At 32.5% G+C, this 16,773-nt stretch overlaps 1 protein-coding gene across 11 annotated transcripts in view; it reads right to left on the bottom strand.

The window, feature by feature from the left end:
* Positions 1–16,773, bottom strand: part of LOC134278343 (sodium/calcium exchanger 2-like) — a 51,870-nt gene that overhangs the window by 16,144 nt on the left and 18,953 nt on the right. For 3 of the 11 annotated variants that reach the window (XM_062760658.1, XM_062760659.1, XM_062760660.1), the window contains 4 exons: positions 10,650–11,417; positions 5,304–5,413; positions 4,400–4,435; positions 1,213–1,314 (listed from right to left, as the gene is read on the bottom strand). In XM_062760658.1, the coding sequence (XP_062616642.1) occupies positions 1,213–1,314; positions 4,400–4,435; positions 5,304–5,413; positions 10,650–11,369 (968 nt within the window). In that variant the 5' untranslated portion in view covers positions 11,370–11,417. Of the gene's footprint in view, positions 1–1,212; positions 1,315–4,399; positions 4,436–5,303; positions 5,414–7,017; positions 8,166–10,649; positions 11,418–13,172; positions 13,194–16,773 lie in introns of those variants that run through there. The other 8 variants (XM_062760656.1, XM_062760657.1, XM_062760663.1 and 5 more) reach the window with 6 other exon arrangements.

The following is a 16,773-nucleotide window of genomic DNA, read 5'->3' as shown; positions in this document are numbered from 1 at the left end:
ATCAGTACAATGCAGAAGTTAAGAATATATTTGATATTCAGTTATGCATGCAGTTTTTATTAAGTGCTGTATAACTATCCGAAGGGGAAAAAAACAAAAAACAATGGCATGATAAATAAAAAATGATTGATTCTAACAGCTTCAGTAAAAACTATATAGCATTTATCACAAGTTTTTGCAATAAATGTACTAAAACCCAAAAAAATATTACCTTCTATAAGGCAGGAAGTCGTAAATCAATTCAGTACAATAAAGCAAATAATATATTTACTCATCTGTAAACTAGGAAGGATAAAAATATTTTTTTGAAGTTTTTTTTTAAAGTTTAATAGAAAAAGGGGAAAGGGGACCAGGGGATGATTTTGAAATTATGGGACTTTTTCTCCCTCCTCTAAAATTTAACTGGAATTCGGTTCATTTCAGATTATCAATGAGTGGTAGAAGTACTTAACCATGTTAAAAGCTCAATATTTGGGGTTAAAAAAGAATTGCTAGGTTTAATTAATTAATCTCATTAGTTTTAAGAGATGTCATTTATGGCAGCTTAAGGATTTTATCTAATCTCAAGAAATAATTGTTAAATGAACTTAAAAGAAGTGGGAGAAACACTCTTTTCAAAATAGGAACATAGGGTTAACCAACCATACTTACAATAATAAAAAAAAGTACAAAAACAAAAGTTTAAAAATTGGAATAAAATAAGTTGAAAAAGCTGGTAAAAATCTTAGTTTGATCATCTTTAAGACAGTTAAACACTTGGTATGTTATTTGTGATAGGTGCAAACACATAAGCATTGAATTCTACAGCTTCTTAACATATTTATAAGGGTGATCAATTTTTGCAGGTTCTGCAGTGAAAAACTGTAACCATGATTTGAATATATGGCAACTCCACAAGCTTATAGACATATAAAGGATTCTCTTTTTCTACTAAACTTGCTTTAATTTTATATACTTTTTAAAAAAGCCAGTGAGCAACCTCCAAAGCAAAAAGCTGGTGACTGCAAACCTGTCCTACAAGAAGTCCTACTGCAAAGAAACTAAAAATGATTCGACCAATATATAAAAACAAGGTATATTTCTCACACACACAAGAGTTACTGAATTATGCAGCAAGTGGCAAAAAGGAAAAAGTATAAGGGCTAATGAGTAGAGCAGTGTCATAGATTATCAGGCGTTTTTTAATTGGCTAATTGGAGCAGAGGCGGTTACCTGTCGCTGTCTAAAGACACATTGATGTCTTTGGCCGATTTGGGACCGGGCGATAATGAGAGCCGGCGGTCATTGCCATAAGGATGAAGATGATCATCTGATCTTGAAAAACAATGCATTATAATTTGTTACCATTAAAGTTTTCTCATTATAAAAATGGCATGCAAGGAGATTTATGATATTGCTTACAGTCTCCTAGGGTGCACGCACTGCAATTCACAGTGCCGCTAAGTCCTAGAAAAAAATTTGCATTGTTGAAAAAAAAAAGCACACTGTCAAAAGATACAAAACTTAATTGTTGCAAAGTTCTGGAAATTAATTTAATTTTAAATGATGATAAACAGATGCCTTGCCACAGAGTCTAGAAATAGAGAGGTGCTATACTTTATGTAGGATGTCAAAAATCAGACAATGAATATATATGATCCATCCAAAGTGAAAATCAGGAAAATGATTTCCTCAAATATTTTTAAATACTACAGCATAATAGAAAATAAGCATTATTGTACTTAATTCTTGCAAAAGTGAAAATGTAGGATTAAATAATAATGAAGAATCTGTTTTTTCTCCAGCCTCAATTGGAGCAATTGCAAAATTCTCAAGAGTGTAACCATTCAGTGATCAATGGCAAGAAACATCAACTTTTGAAATATTGAGTTTTAACATTTTCGAAACCTGGTCTAATAGTTTGAACAGCCTGCAAGAGTAAATAGCAAAAGGTTCTAGGTATTGACTGTAATCGCTGAAAAGTCAATATTTCCAAGGTATTACTAAGAAACAATTAGCAAACATTATTAGAAAAATATTTTGCAGGTAAAATATTACAATAGCCCTAATAGTTTGTAAAATTTACCAATGTCATAATAGTTAGTTTTCTTATTATATATGGATCTACATTGATTTCTTTTTAAATCCATTTTTTATTGCAAATCCATTGCACACAGTGTGAGGTGTCATAATTCTTTGATTTGGAACACATATAAATTAAACACAAAGGCCAGGAAAAAATAATATTACACACTACCATGGGTACTTACATACAGAGAAAATATCCTAAGGCCTAGAAAAAAAATATGTTTGTTTCCGCTTTCCCTACCGACCCTAATTTATAGTGCCTACCCTAAATATTTTTTTAAAGCTTTTGTCCACACAGTGTGAGGTGTCACCTTTCTATTATAAGTTAAGTCACAGTAATGCTTGAAAACACCATTTCTTTTGTCATTAATGTTACTTCTATACACGTTTTGATTAAAGAAGCAAAACAAATTTTTTCCAAAAAAAAAAAAATGCCTACCTACTAGGGATGTGCGATTTTATCGGTACATATATAAATTAAACATAAAGGTCCAGAAATTATTCATTTATTTGTTCAAAAAAAATATGTACACACTACCATAATTGATTTTATACACATAAAAAATTCAAGGTAAAATTTTGTTTTTCTTATTTTTTTACTTTTCTTATAAAATCATTGTAAAAACTGAAAATATCATGATATTATCATAATATTGAATCTTATATCGTAATATATTCATGTATATTTTTTCACTCAACAATTATACACCCATCTCTGCATCAGTAACTTGAAAGATTAATTAATTTTTTAAATTTTAAATCTAATCAAACCACTGGTTCTAAAAGTTTAGGAATATATAACATGCATAATATACCATTAAATTAAAGTTGGCAAACTAGGGATATTCCTATTCCAAAATTAAAACCTCTGTCCAAAAAACAGCATATATATAAACCAAATTGAACATAATTTCCAAAACTCAAGAACATCTTTGAAGTGAGCTTATCTTTGTAATTACACCCAAAATGCATTAAACAATCAAACTTTTATCAAGCAATTTTCAAAAGTATCTTCTGTATCAAGTTTACAGCACTGATAATTCTTTTTTTATTACCCAGTGCATAAAAATCATAAAAAAAGAGTTTTAATATATATGCTGAAAGGATCCCGAGATATACAATGTATATGAACGACCTTAACATATATACTCCATGCAACCACCAACAGTTCCACAGTGAGAGATTGCAGTGCAAAACCCTACAAGATATGATAAAATGATACCAAGAATATATATTCTCTCCCCCATTTACTGTTGAGTCATATATAGCAGTGACTTGGATATGATATAAGACTCAGATGAAGTATCAGATATACCGCTCTCTGTAGAAATCAGGGGCATCTGTAAAGAGACAGTTTATTAGGCTGCTGCTCTGTGTCCTGGATTTACAATGACTTCTTATGTTTGTCAGGAGAACAATTGGCCATTACTTACTCCTGCCCTAGCTCCTTCATGATTGATAATTATTGCGCTATAAGGAATGGTTGCTCTGTCTATCAGGAAGGTTAATAAATGGAGGAATGGATTATGATTGACAAATAAGCAATAAGAGACTGGGAGAAGTGAAGCCTGATATCCGGTTTTAGTCCACTCTATTACCAATATTGAATATAGTAGTAAAGGATCAAAACAGAACAACAATTAACCTAAAAACATATATTTAAAATTGTTCTACAAGCATCTTTTAACAATTACTCCTCAAAAATAAAAAATAAAAAATGTAAAAGACTTTCTAAAGCACTGAAATAATATGCACAGAAAATAACTCTATCGTTTAGAAATATGAGTCAAAATATTGGAAGTCTGCATGGGTCCTAAAACAAAGAAATTTGAAACAAGTCTAAAGAGACACTAACGATCACCTAGCTTCATTATAAAAAAAAAGTTTCTAAGGAACATTCAATTGTAGGAATGTGAGTTAAAAAAAAAAAATCAAAAAATGAAAAACCTGGGCTTTTGAATGTAAAGCATAAATCATTTTTGGTTAAATGTTTCAACCCCCATGGAAAATTTGGCCGAAAACATAGAATATAACAATGGTGTAACATGTAAGCTATACGTCCTCAGCACACGTAGTTCTTGACACTCTGTGCTCATGCAAAGAAACCTCTCTGTTGGTGAATACAAAAAAAAAAACAAAAGGAATTCGAGCCAAGACACTTATATACACGTTGTAACAGTTTTCAAGTGATACACTGTGTGCAATTAAAATCTGTTAATGGGTTGCTGTTAAATAGACGCTACATTGGATTTGAAAATTAACAAAGTGCCAAATGAAGCCGTCGCCTGGTACTTGACTTGAACTGCTACAGAGGAAGGTATTTCTGGCTTACCTTGATTTTTTATCAAGAGAATGAAGGCTGAGCACACTGAAACAGAAATATTATATCACATCCAGCCCAAACACATAGATCCTAATGCATCAAAATATATAGCAGTTCTCTTTTCTTCATTTTTCCTTAATATTCCTTTTGCAACAATTTGTATTATTTATATGTGTTTTTGATGCAATTTAATTCAAATGCAACATCTATTTTCACTCAAAAGATGTGTTGCATTATAATGTATATATTGGCATTTTGCTAACAATTCAAGAAAAAAAAATAGGTGTGATCTGAAAAACACTACACAGAAGAAAATTAAGTAATTAATTGTGAAGATGCTGTGTTTTTTCTCTAGGAAAAATAAAGAAATGTGTAAAATCAAGACACACAATACAAAAAATAATTTTTTTTCATCAATATGCAGTTGATGCAGCAGATAAAATATAAAAAATTCAGCATCCTTCCTTCCTCAAAATTATTTTCATTTAAAAAGATGACATGCATGCCACTTGCAGCAGCAGCAAACACAGTTGTGGAAACAATGATTTTAAGTTCTTTATAGATCCACATAGATCTCACCCTCACACCCCCTGCTACGAATCTTGAAACTTTTAAAGATAACTGAAGTGTTATTGACCGCATCAATTTTGATTTTGTTTTGATAAAAAAAATTTTTATGTACGTATGAGAAAAAATGAATAAAATTTGATATTTATATTGACAAATTAGCTATAATGTAAAGATTTTCTATGCAATAAATGATTTTGTTTCTTACAGACCACTTTGTTCAATCAACATATACATGGATATGGATCATCACAAGGTGCAGATGAAGTGATGTTACTTTATATAATTTTAGAATTTATGAAGACCTTGGACAAAATAAGTTCAACATGAAGATGGAGCTAGTTACCTTAATTTCTGCTGCTTTTCCACCTCCAACATGTGGAGTTCTTTTCCTGCCGTGGCGTGTCCAGCGAAGGACCCCCTCCTCTGTTGGTTGGTCATGATCCTGATGTGGTCCTACAAAGTGCCAGAAATAATTAAACTAAAAGTAATGTATCTGCATCTGACCATGTTGAACAAATGCTTTTTAGCTGAAAGTGGTCTTTTAGTGTAATATCGAAATTAAGATGTCAATGCTTGAAAATAACAGGAAATAAATTTTTGACATCTAGCAAATATAATCAAGATAATATAAGAAATATAGTCAAATCATTAACACAGATTTTGAAGAAACAGAATTAAGATCACTTTTCTTTTCTTTTTTTTTTTTTGGGGGGGGGGGGGCAACAAGTTACATGTAACCCTCACTTGTCAGCAATCCTTATGATAAAGTAAAGGTTTTTTTCAGGACTGTAAGAATTTTAAATCCAGTCAAAAACATGGAACAACTACATGTATAAATCGGCTCTATAGGCAAAATTCATGAACATGCACATTATGAAAACACTCCTACTGATTACTGTTCATCCCAAGCATTTCCAATTCAGAAATTAATTGCTACTTTAAAAAAAATTATATCCAGTCTGAAGAAGTGAATTTAAGATCATCAAATGATACTGACTGGAATAAAATGAATTTATACAGGTAAAGTGTAAAGCTAGAAGGATCGAAACAAGCTCTTTCAAAGTTTATGCCTTTGTGAACTTTTGCCTCATGATCAGTACTCATACATGTACGTATGTTTAACTAACAAAATTTTCCATGTAGTATTAAATATGAGTACTTTAGTGATCATTAGTCTTAGACTAGTAGATGACATGATTAATTTGTCCTTACAATCTTCCTTAAAATCAATTTTATTTAAACATCAACAATGACACACTCCAATAAAAACACATACTGAATGAATCACATTTCCAAATTTAAAAAAATTCTTTCATTTTTAAAACAACTGTTATGTGTACTCTATTTAAAATACATACGTAAAATTTAATCTTGTGTAACTATAGGGATATACGATTGCATTATGAGTACATCTTGTTTTATTGAGAATCTGATATGTACCCTCAAGGACTAATGATTTAATGGGTCTAGCTTCTAGTGCATGAAATTCAATTTATTCCTATCTACAATCAATACAACAGTTTAAATTAATTCTGTGGTAAAATAAAGACGACACAAAAGCGTAACTGACCCCGTCATATTCTTTTGTGTCTTACTGACACGCTTTGCTACTCCTTCGGCAAGGTTAAATAACCGTTTAAACTTTTTAATTACAAAAAATCTACCTGAATTGCTAAGCAAAAAAATTCTTTCCCTATATCACAATAATTGGTAAAGTACAGATTTTATGTACATATTTCAGGAAGATTTTCTTTTCTGGAAATGAGATCAGAGTGCTATACTGATCAGGCTGAAATTTCATTAAGTTGTTAATGCAAGTCCAGAAGAAATTCTTTATTAGATTAATGGGCAAAAGAAGGAAAAAAGCCATGATGCTGAAAATCTAATAATTCTTAATGGAGAATAGCACATTTCTAATTCATAACCTTGGTGGCCCTGCTCCGTTTTCTTTATTTAACCGAAAATCTACTTTGCTCCCGTCACTTGACTTGGCATTGAAAAGTTCCCTTTTAAAGGATGAAAAAGGCATATAGGTTTCTGGAACATCCCAGACTTACCATTTGTTTGGGCTCTTGAGCATCGACTTCGTTCGTTTTTTTACAACATTTATCCCTCCACCATCCATTATCAGTGGCGTAGGCCAAGAAGACAAAGAGAGGCATATACAGGAGGGTAACCCAAGCCTCCCAGGGGTCAATTACCCCAGGTGTTATGTACTGAACAGTTAAGAGCAACCAAATATAAGCCCATAGTGACCAGAAGGAGGTTAACAGAAAGACTCCAAACTCTTTGATGTATTTCGGTTCATCTCCATGTACACTGACAACACAAACAGATGTGATGATCAACAGATTGAAAGCGGCACTTCCAATAATGGTAAATGTTCCTAAAGAGTCCTTCGACGAATCATTGGAACCCAGAGAACCTATTGCCTCAAAGGTAGCTAGAAGAATTTCTGGAGCACTACTTCCTAATGCCATCAAGGTCAGGTTTGCCACTGTCTCATTCCAAATGAACACTTCCACCTCTTTCATTTCATTTTTTTCAGGGTCCCATTGTTTCACGGTTCGTTTTTTGCTGGTCAGAACCTCGATACTGTTCATGAATATATCCGAAGAAATGGCAACTCCTAAGAAAAAATAGGCCATGCAGAGCACATATAGAAGTCCCCTGACCCATTCCGGCCACAGATTTTCTGCCGGGACTAAGATCCAACTTTTACAATTCTCCGATGTATTGCTGGCCAGGTATTCCACAACATATCCCCTGTCACCGTAATCTGTTCTCAATTCATAAACCATGATGGCTTTACTTACTTACAGGTAAGAATTTGCAGTTGGTCAGAGAAGCAGAAAAAGCAATTTACCCACTCTCTCTTGTACCATTAAAATCAATTACTGTTGTGTCGAGTTCAGTTGCAAGTATTCCCATAAGAAAGGTGAAGGCAGGCTACACAAGAGGAACAAAGATCACTGCTGAGCGAGCAAACATGTTACCTATATTATATATGTGTATGGAAAAAAGCTTTCAATACAAGAAAATCTCTCCCCCCAAAAAACCTGGAGTGTTTACTTCATCTTCTGATATATATCACCACTGTGTGAAATAAAATAAAACAATTCTCCTGCTCCGACAGAATCCTGTGATAATTTCCATCAGCACTGGTAGATGCTCGCAAGAGCAGTGTTACATTGTATATATCTCTATAGCTCTGGGATAGAATAGTCTTCGGCAATTAGATAATCTTATCAGATGTAAAGAGACTACGTAAGAGATCAAATAGATTTACCCTGCAAAGGCATTGCACACTAAAGCTCAATCGGGCGTGATGAATCTATGATATTAAATTGAAGAATACCAATTTAACCTTTTAAATATTCTTATCATTTTATAATACAAGAGCTTATGGTCCCTGTTGTGGGGTGAACAACTACTGTATTTAACATTGACAGATATAATCGAGTCATTTACACGAAAATTTAAATGGAAATAGAATATCCTTTTGTTTACAATCTAAAAAATCACTGATTCTGTCAAGCATACAATGGCACTCATCTCTTTATTCTTTTAAGTGGAACAGTTTAATCAACACATCGTAGCTTAAAAACTTTAAAAAATGAGAGAGTCTATCATTTAATAATCCATAGCTACCATTGTAAAGATATAGGATTCAAGACCTTTGGCTCAGTGTCTATATAATTCAAAGATTTTTTTTTTTCTTTTGTTAAATTTATTAATTCCTGGATACCCAGAATACATGTACATTTGTTTCCTTATATAAAAATAAAAAGATGTAAAAATTTTGCAACATAAATAAGAGTACACGTTTTTTAATTTGAACGTTAAATTATGAAATTAACATGGTCTGTGGATTTGCTGTTAATCTTAAGGTTCAATAATTAAGCACTGGGCTATGGTTAACCCTTTATGAAATAGTGGCATTTCAGACAATCTTAAGGAAAGTGCCAGTTTAAGGACTTGCTGATTTACATACCACATGTTCTCAGAATTTTCACCCCATCGTACCTACCAATCTGTCAGTTACATGTGAGAATACATTTTCTGACACCTCATCAACCCCAAAACAAGCATATCTGATCAAAGAAAGTTAGGTACGTGTCAGCATTATTTACAAGTATATTATATGTTCTCCAGAGGTGGTCTTGAGTTAAATTTTCAAGTTTCAATCCATTATGTGAAAAGATATAGTGAAAACAATGCCTAGTAATGATTATGCTAAATTATAATCTACATATACCAAATCTGTATTTTGTAATTCAACAAGTTTGTTTCCTCAACCTTCCTTCTGAGAATTTTTTCACACATATTGAAATGCCACCTACTGCCAGAGGAGGGATGCAAATTTTAGACCCATGCTTGTTACCTAAGGCCATTGAGAGAAAGGAATCTTTTAAGTGCCAGCACCTACTGCAAAAAGGGACCTTGGTTTTTAACTTTATATGGTCTCATCCAAAGGACATGTGTGCATGTCCTGCTATGAATTCAAACCTAAAATGACTCTGGAGCAAGTGCTCTAATCACTGCACTATGTAGGCAATTTGTCAGCTTGTATTTAAAGTAAAGATTGATGCAAGTAAGGATATCAAAATAATGGAAACATAAATATTGCAATTGAAATAACTTTTTTTCACAGTCATAATTAATGGTTGCCATTTTCATCTAACTGTTAAAGCATTTAGGATGAAAAATAGAAATATGTGATTTTGATTAATCATTAGATAATATGATAAATGAAGAGAAGCAAATTAACCTATCAAATTCAAAATCTTTAAAATATCAGCTGTTAATGAATTGAATGAACTTTTAAATGCCTCTAACATTTAGATCAGTTTGCACTGCAGTATGGTGTTTTAGCAGTTCATGTATCCAGTGTTTCCTGATTAGTAACATCACTTAGTATTAGTTAAAAAAAGTCTAATTATGATAAGCTACTTTTGATTATTTAGTTATTAGTAAATGATCTCAAAATGATAATAAATACAAAAATATAATAATAGGAATAACATTGAATTATGTTTTTAAACCATAAAATTCAGGCAATCTTAAACCATTAATTCTTTGAGAAAACACATAAATCTTTGGACAGTTGCATCTTTACCACAGCACAATACCACAGAATTTAATTGTTTCCATTGAGTATCTATTACATCAAAAGAACTTTATATTGTTCTTCAATAAAAAATGCATATGAATTTTTTGGCTGCTATATGAATTATTGTTTAATCAGTTCATTTGCACTTAAAAGCCCACAAGAGACCACGAGCAAGTAACACCAGCTGACAATGAGGGTACAGTATGCTGTTACAGAAGGGGTTTTAATTACTTCCAACAAGAGAGATTAACAAAATCCAGTCTATCAAGAGCTTCCACATTTCTGGAACATCCAATAATGACAATGTGCACAATAACAATTTGAAGCTATTTTTATCTTAAATAAATATAGTTCCATCTGCTTTGCACTTAATCAAAGGAGTTTTCAAAGCAAAATCTGTTTCTGAGGGCCTTAACACCCTTATAATTATATTCACATCAACTAGAATATTAAAGAGAGCAAGTCCTATATAAAGGACAACTATTATTTCTAGGAGAGTGATGTTCCCGTTTTAAGTACTTTACAATCATTTTAATTAATTAATAAAATTAAAATTAATTGATAACAAGTAATTACCTGAGATCCTTCTTCATCCTCCACTTTTTTCTTCCTGCAGCATCTGCAACCATTATCCACAATATAAGACATTATGACAAATATGGGCATGTATGCCAGTGTCAACCAAGCCTCCCACGGCTCGATGACCCCCGGGGAACTGTACTTCACCACAATCAACATCCAGATGTAGGCCCATATAGACCAGGCAGCAGTAACTATGAACACACCAAATTCACTGATTCTCTTGGAATCGGGACTGGGAACACTCACAATACATATAGAAGTTATAATTAACAAATTAAAAGCAGCACTTCCTATAATTGTAAACGTTCCTAATGAATCTTCTGCCTCACTTTCACCTAATTTGAGGGCAGTTTCTCCGAGGGCCAAAATGATCTCTGGGGCACTGCTTCCCAGGGCCATCAGAGTCAAGTTGGCCACTGTTTCATTCCAGATTAGGACTTCTCTTTCTTCCGTTTCTTTCTTCTCAGGATCGAACACCATTATTTTTCGCTTTTTACTAGTTATTACTTCAATACTAGCCATAAAGATATCTGATGCTATGGCCACACCTAGGAAAAAGTACATGAGGGCCAAAATATATAAAAAGCCCCGGAGGGCTTTGGGCCATAAGTTCTCTGCTGGTAGGAGTATCCAGCTAGAGCAGGCACTTGTCCCATTGTCCAAGTATTCCACCACATAACCATTGCTGTAGTATGTGAAATGATTCACTGACATCTTGATTTTAAAATTTCATACGTCTCTGCAGACATTCACATTTGTCTCCTGAAAATAGAAGAAAAACTCAATTACAGTTTTCAATATATTTTTTTGATTATCCAATTGCTCTTGCAATATGTTATTATTAGCAACCTTTCAAAAGCCAACAAAATGTGTTTGTGAATGCAATCCCCTGGCTGACATGATCACAATATATTGCAATTCATATTTCAAGGATCTTGACTTAATAGCCTTTGCTTTCTTTTTGTTCAATGTGAAGTAACTACAGCTGAAATATTGTACATATAGACAAACAAACCAAACAAAAACAATTTATCTCCAATTTAAATTTTCAGGGAAGAAAATATATGGCAAGAACCAAGACATTGTCTCAAGCCACGGTCCGGATTCCGCATATAGCTCTCTCCAGAATGGGAGAGGATCTTAAATTCTGGCTGTGGTTTGCAACGATGGCACCAAGAATGCTTCATTGCTGAGAGCACCTTTTTGCATCACGATCTGGATAATTAAAGGGTGAATATTTCTTTTGTTATGGAATCCAATTAATTGTAATAACACTATATAATCACACACAGAAACTCATTTAGATGGGTGGGTGGGTGTGAACACAGCATCAGTCCATCTCTGTTAATAAGTACATGAACCTTTTTTTGGTATTAATTAGTATTTTTTCCAACAGTAAGTTCTTGTTAATTCTCATTTCACTTTTTAAAAAAATTTTCCTATTCAATTATCATGAATCTGTATATTTTTCCTTATTAAAATACAAAAAAATATTCTCAGACTCAGTAGGAAAAAAAACTTTTTAAAAAATTAAAATCATTAAAAAAAAACTTTAGTGATTGGGACTCAATTCAATGTATCTGTGGTATTCAAAATATTGATATTCAAGACATCAAAGTTGTACTGTAGATTCTGATCTTTACTCAAACATATTATTACGTCAAATGCCAGGGATTAGCTGTCAAAGTGTGCCAGCTAACAGGCTCAACCCTTAATTAAACAAATTTTGAAGTTTCCTTAAGAAATTTGATGCCCCCACCATGTTAAAAAAATCAACTCAGGTTTGATTGATAATGCATGTGAGGTCTATATCTGCTTTGATTTCAAAAGAAACAAGTTTTATCAATTATTGTATTTGTTTATCCTGTATTAATGCAGATTAAATTTAATCGACAACACTTTTGTTTTATTCAATGTAATCTTTTAGCCCGAGACCTGGAAAATAATAACTTGTTGTCAGCTTAAAAAAATATTTTTGTATAAAACATCAAGAAAAATCCTAGTCAGTTTTCCATTATATTTCCCCTCTGCCTTATTAAATTTCCCGAGCACCAGGGGAGATAAACGGAGAACAAATATACCAGTATATATAAACTGATTATATGAAGTCTTACAGATGCTTAAATAAACTGGTACCTGCATCCCTCTCATAAACATTTATGTCTTCCATACACTTTACAAGTATAAAGTGTACTACAATTCAATTACATAGCAATAACTGCTCTGGGGAACTCAATAAAATACAAACAAAACAGAAATCACTTGGAGATGATTAGATTCATTCTAAATACAACATCTGTTTCTAAAACAAATTCACCACACAGAGGAACAATAGAAGTAAAAAAAAAATAATTAAAGGTTGGTCGTGCAATTAAAAAAATACAAAAGGGAAAATTAATTAATACACCTGCAGTCTTACTTCAAAAGACGGATAAAAAAGATTCAATCACAATATTTTGCATGAATGAAGACAATGAGATATTAGAACACATGCTTTTCTTAACTCAAGATTTTTACCTGCATTCAGTAACATACAAAAAGTAGATCGACATCCCACTCACAGTAAGTACATAGAACAATCTTGTTACCTCACTAGATAATTACATTTCCTATTCACCATATATACCTACTGTACTATCTATATATACAACTTTAACATCCTTCCCCATTATAACTACTGTCCATCAGATAATCAGGCGGGAGATGCTCACTTCTACGCGTAAATCCTTCCCTCTTCCTAATCATTTGTTGTAGTATAAAGGATCACTAGATACACACACAAAAAAAAGTGCCATTAATTTTTCACTTTATGTTATACTGTTTATTCAAGAGCATGACGTTTCAGCAGAAGGTGCTAAAACCTTCATTAAACTTTGGTGGGAAAATAGCCAAAGGCAATCAATAGCGGGCATTACATGGGGATTACCAGCTGAAGCGGTCTTCTACCTGCATCACAAAAATACTTAATCTAATTCCTATAGAGAGATTACATAAAAATGCCACAGTACAAATCTACACGATACTAATTTTTCAATGCTTATTAAAAATTTCTTGAAAAACTTTCTTACCGATTCCAGTGAAACATATTAAGAATTCCCAAATCTATAACAATTAGTAAACTGTTTTCAGAACTCGACAGCACAACTTTTCAAACAGAATCCTTCCAAAAGACAAAAATCCTTTCACATCATGCTTGTGCTTTCCCCTGGTATAATTTGCCAACATTAAGAAGGAAGCCTGTCAAAGTTTCTATCCAACCATCCTATTGATTAAAATCTAATATATATTCCTTGGGAGAAGTAATCAAGAAAAGAAGAGACAATCTGCTCAATTTGTTCAATCAAGCAAGAAACTGCTCATTTCCTGGAAGTTTTTAGGCTTGATTGTTTAATTAGGCCTGAAGACTCCATGAAAATTGATTTACTTTCTGTAACAGCTATCAAAAGAATCTCATTTCGTCACTCAACAAGTATTTTTCTTACACCCTATAAGCTTGATTCCCAACTAAAAGTGCTTGATAGAGTGGCTAAGGTCTAATTGCTGTCTGATTTGAAAATTGGTTCCATTTCTTAAGCAAAGTGTTTTCCAAGAGGAAATTAATGAACCAGGATTAATCAATATTACCTTGTATCTACAAACACCGTGGTACCCATAACTAAGCAATGCTTGCAAACATGTATAGCTAAAATCAATCTCAAGCAATGCAAACATACAGAAAAATGAATCCCTTTTTTCAAAATTGAATAGTAAAAAAAAAAGCAAGACTGGAAGAAGGTCATTCTGATTAAAAGAATTATGAGGGAGAAAATTTCTTAACGATATTACTCAAAGCTAAGTGAAAGTCAGACCACATACTACTCAGTGTGTATTTAATCCCTCCCCCATTTCAAAATTAACCCGTTTTTTGAAACAGGGGTCATTCTAAAATTTAAATGTTAAGAATGAAAGGCTTTTATAAATCATATAAAGAAAATTTAATCGCAGGTTAGCTGTTAAATACACAAGAAGAAAATCGTAGCATAAAGCAATTGAACATAATTCACACTTATTGAATGGTATTTAGAAATTCAAAATGTGTGTTTTCAATATATGTACACATGACACAATACTTTGACCCAAATACATCTTTACAGAATAAATATTTATTGCTACTAGTCTGGGACTAAGCAACTATCATTTCTCTTTAAAGATCTAAATCCATATAATATGTATATACAATATCATGACAAAAAACAAGTCCTTTCCTTTAAAACTGAAAGCCCCTCTGCATCCAATGACTATTCAGTCACTGATTGGCAGTTCATTTCAGTTACCATTCAGTTACATTTCAGTGACCACTCAAGTGTCTTTTCCAGATTTTTCAGTCATGTTATATTAGTTTTGGTAACTTTCTTCTCCTGTTTTTAGTATTATCTCTGATATTGTCTCCTTATTCCTTCTTGTTAAACATGCATTCATTCCGTCTTTATTTCCCCCTTTCGAAGATTTCATGATACATGCAAATTAAACATTACAATGTCAATACATAAAGAACATCAATAGGAAAATGTAGCAAATTTACTCATTTTGGCAGGGCCAAAAAAAGCTTATTACAAAAGCTAATGTAGAGTATCCTTTTGTAATGAACAAAAGCACTGAATGTAGAATGTTTTTATATACATGTACTATTCATCACCCCCCCCCCCCCCCAATAATAAATTAGGTTAGATAATGAAAAATCTAACATTAAACTATAGTCTCTTATATCTTACTTAAAAGGTACAAGAATATTGGATTATTGGATTATCACTATTTTTGTTGCAACTTCACATTACCATGTTAAAAATTATTTCAGCTTTTAGAACAGAATGACAAGCTCACCCAGGTTTTATAACAACCTAACTTTTTGCTACAGTCAAGGGCTCTTAAGAAACCATTACACCAGAGTTACAAACTTTTTTGTCTTAAAATGCCAGGGATGCCAAAATATCATTTTGTTATCATGTAATACATGGTAATTACTGTGTAGTCCCTTTCAAATGAAATTCACATGTCATATTGTAAATCATTTATTTCTGTGTGATGCGAGTAAATTTTTTAGAGTCAATGACATAGTTTTTTGTTTTTTAAATAAGTCCTGTGTGAGTTAACTCTCCTTCTTACTTGAAACTTTAAAAAAAAATTCAGGACAATCTTGATAATGAAAGAATGTATTGTTTCTATGAAAAAAAGCACAATGAGCAAGCTCACAAAATACCCCACATTTTTTTTTAAAGTGCCATTTCAATTTTGTAAATGGGACCCTGAACTTGCCAAATGACCTTGATTGAAAATAAGACATCCTCTAGTCATTAGTAATCTTTCAGTGAAATGTGCACATGGAAATTATGGAATTTTTTACATAAGAAAATGAGAGACCTGTGGATATTTTACTTTTTCACCAGTGGTATTGAAGTTGGTTGAATGAGTTTAAACTCAGAACACACTCTGAGATCATAAGCAATCTCTGTATCAAGTATAAGCTTCCACTGCGATTCTCCATTACAAAGTGATGGATTTAAACAATTATAAACTCTAGAAATTTTTCTGTCAGTGATCTTGAACTGAATTGAATTATTTTAGGTCAAGGTCATGACAAACCTGGGGTCATAAGCAATTTGAATCAACTACGAGCATCTAAAGATTCTCCTTAACAAAGTTATAACACATACAGAAAAGATTAAGATGTAAGTTTTTTGTCTGTGACTTTGAACCTAACGGAATCACCTTGGAATAGTTCATGACTTGAATTCATCACAAGTCAAAAGCAATCTCTGTACCAAGTATAAGCTTACAGTGATTCTCAATTACAAATATATAGCCTGGAGAATTTTTTTTATATTTCTCTGCCAGTGGCCTTGAACTTGCTGGAACAACCTTATGTCAAAGTCAAGAAACATCCTTACGTGATTAGCAATCCCTCTATTAAGTATCAGCTTCCAAAGATTGTCAATTATAAAGTCAAAATTGTATTTTTAGTGTGGACAAGAATTTTATACTTTGTTTGTCAGTGACCTTGATCTTGTCTGAATGACCTTGGGTAAAGGTCATGACACACCCTTGGGTCATAAGTAATTCTTATACCAAGTGTGAGCTTCTT

This window comes from Saccostrea cucullata, unplaced genomic scaffold (assembly GCF_032062105.1).
Source record: "Saccostrea cucullata isolate Sc308-1 unplaced genomic scaffold, CSIRO_AGI_Scuc_v1 ctg300, whole genome shotgun sequence".
Lineage (NCBI taxonomy): Eukaryota > Metazoa > Mollusca > Bivalvia > Ostreida > Ostreidae > Saccostrea > Saccostrea cuccullata.
This window is presented reverse-complemented; position numbering and strand designations above follow the sequence as displayed.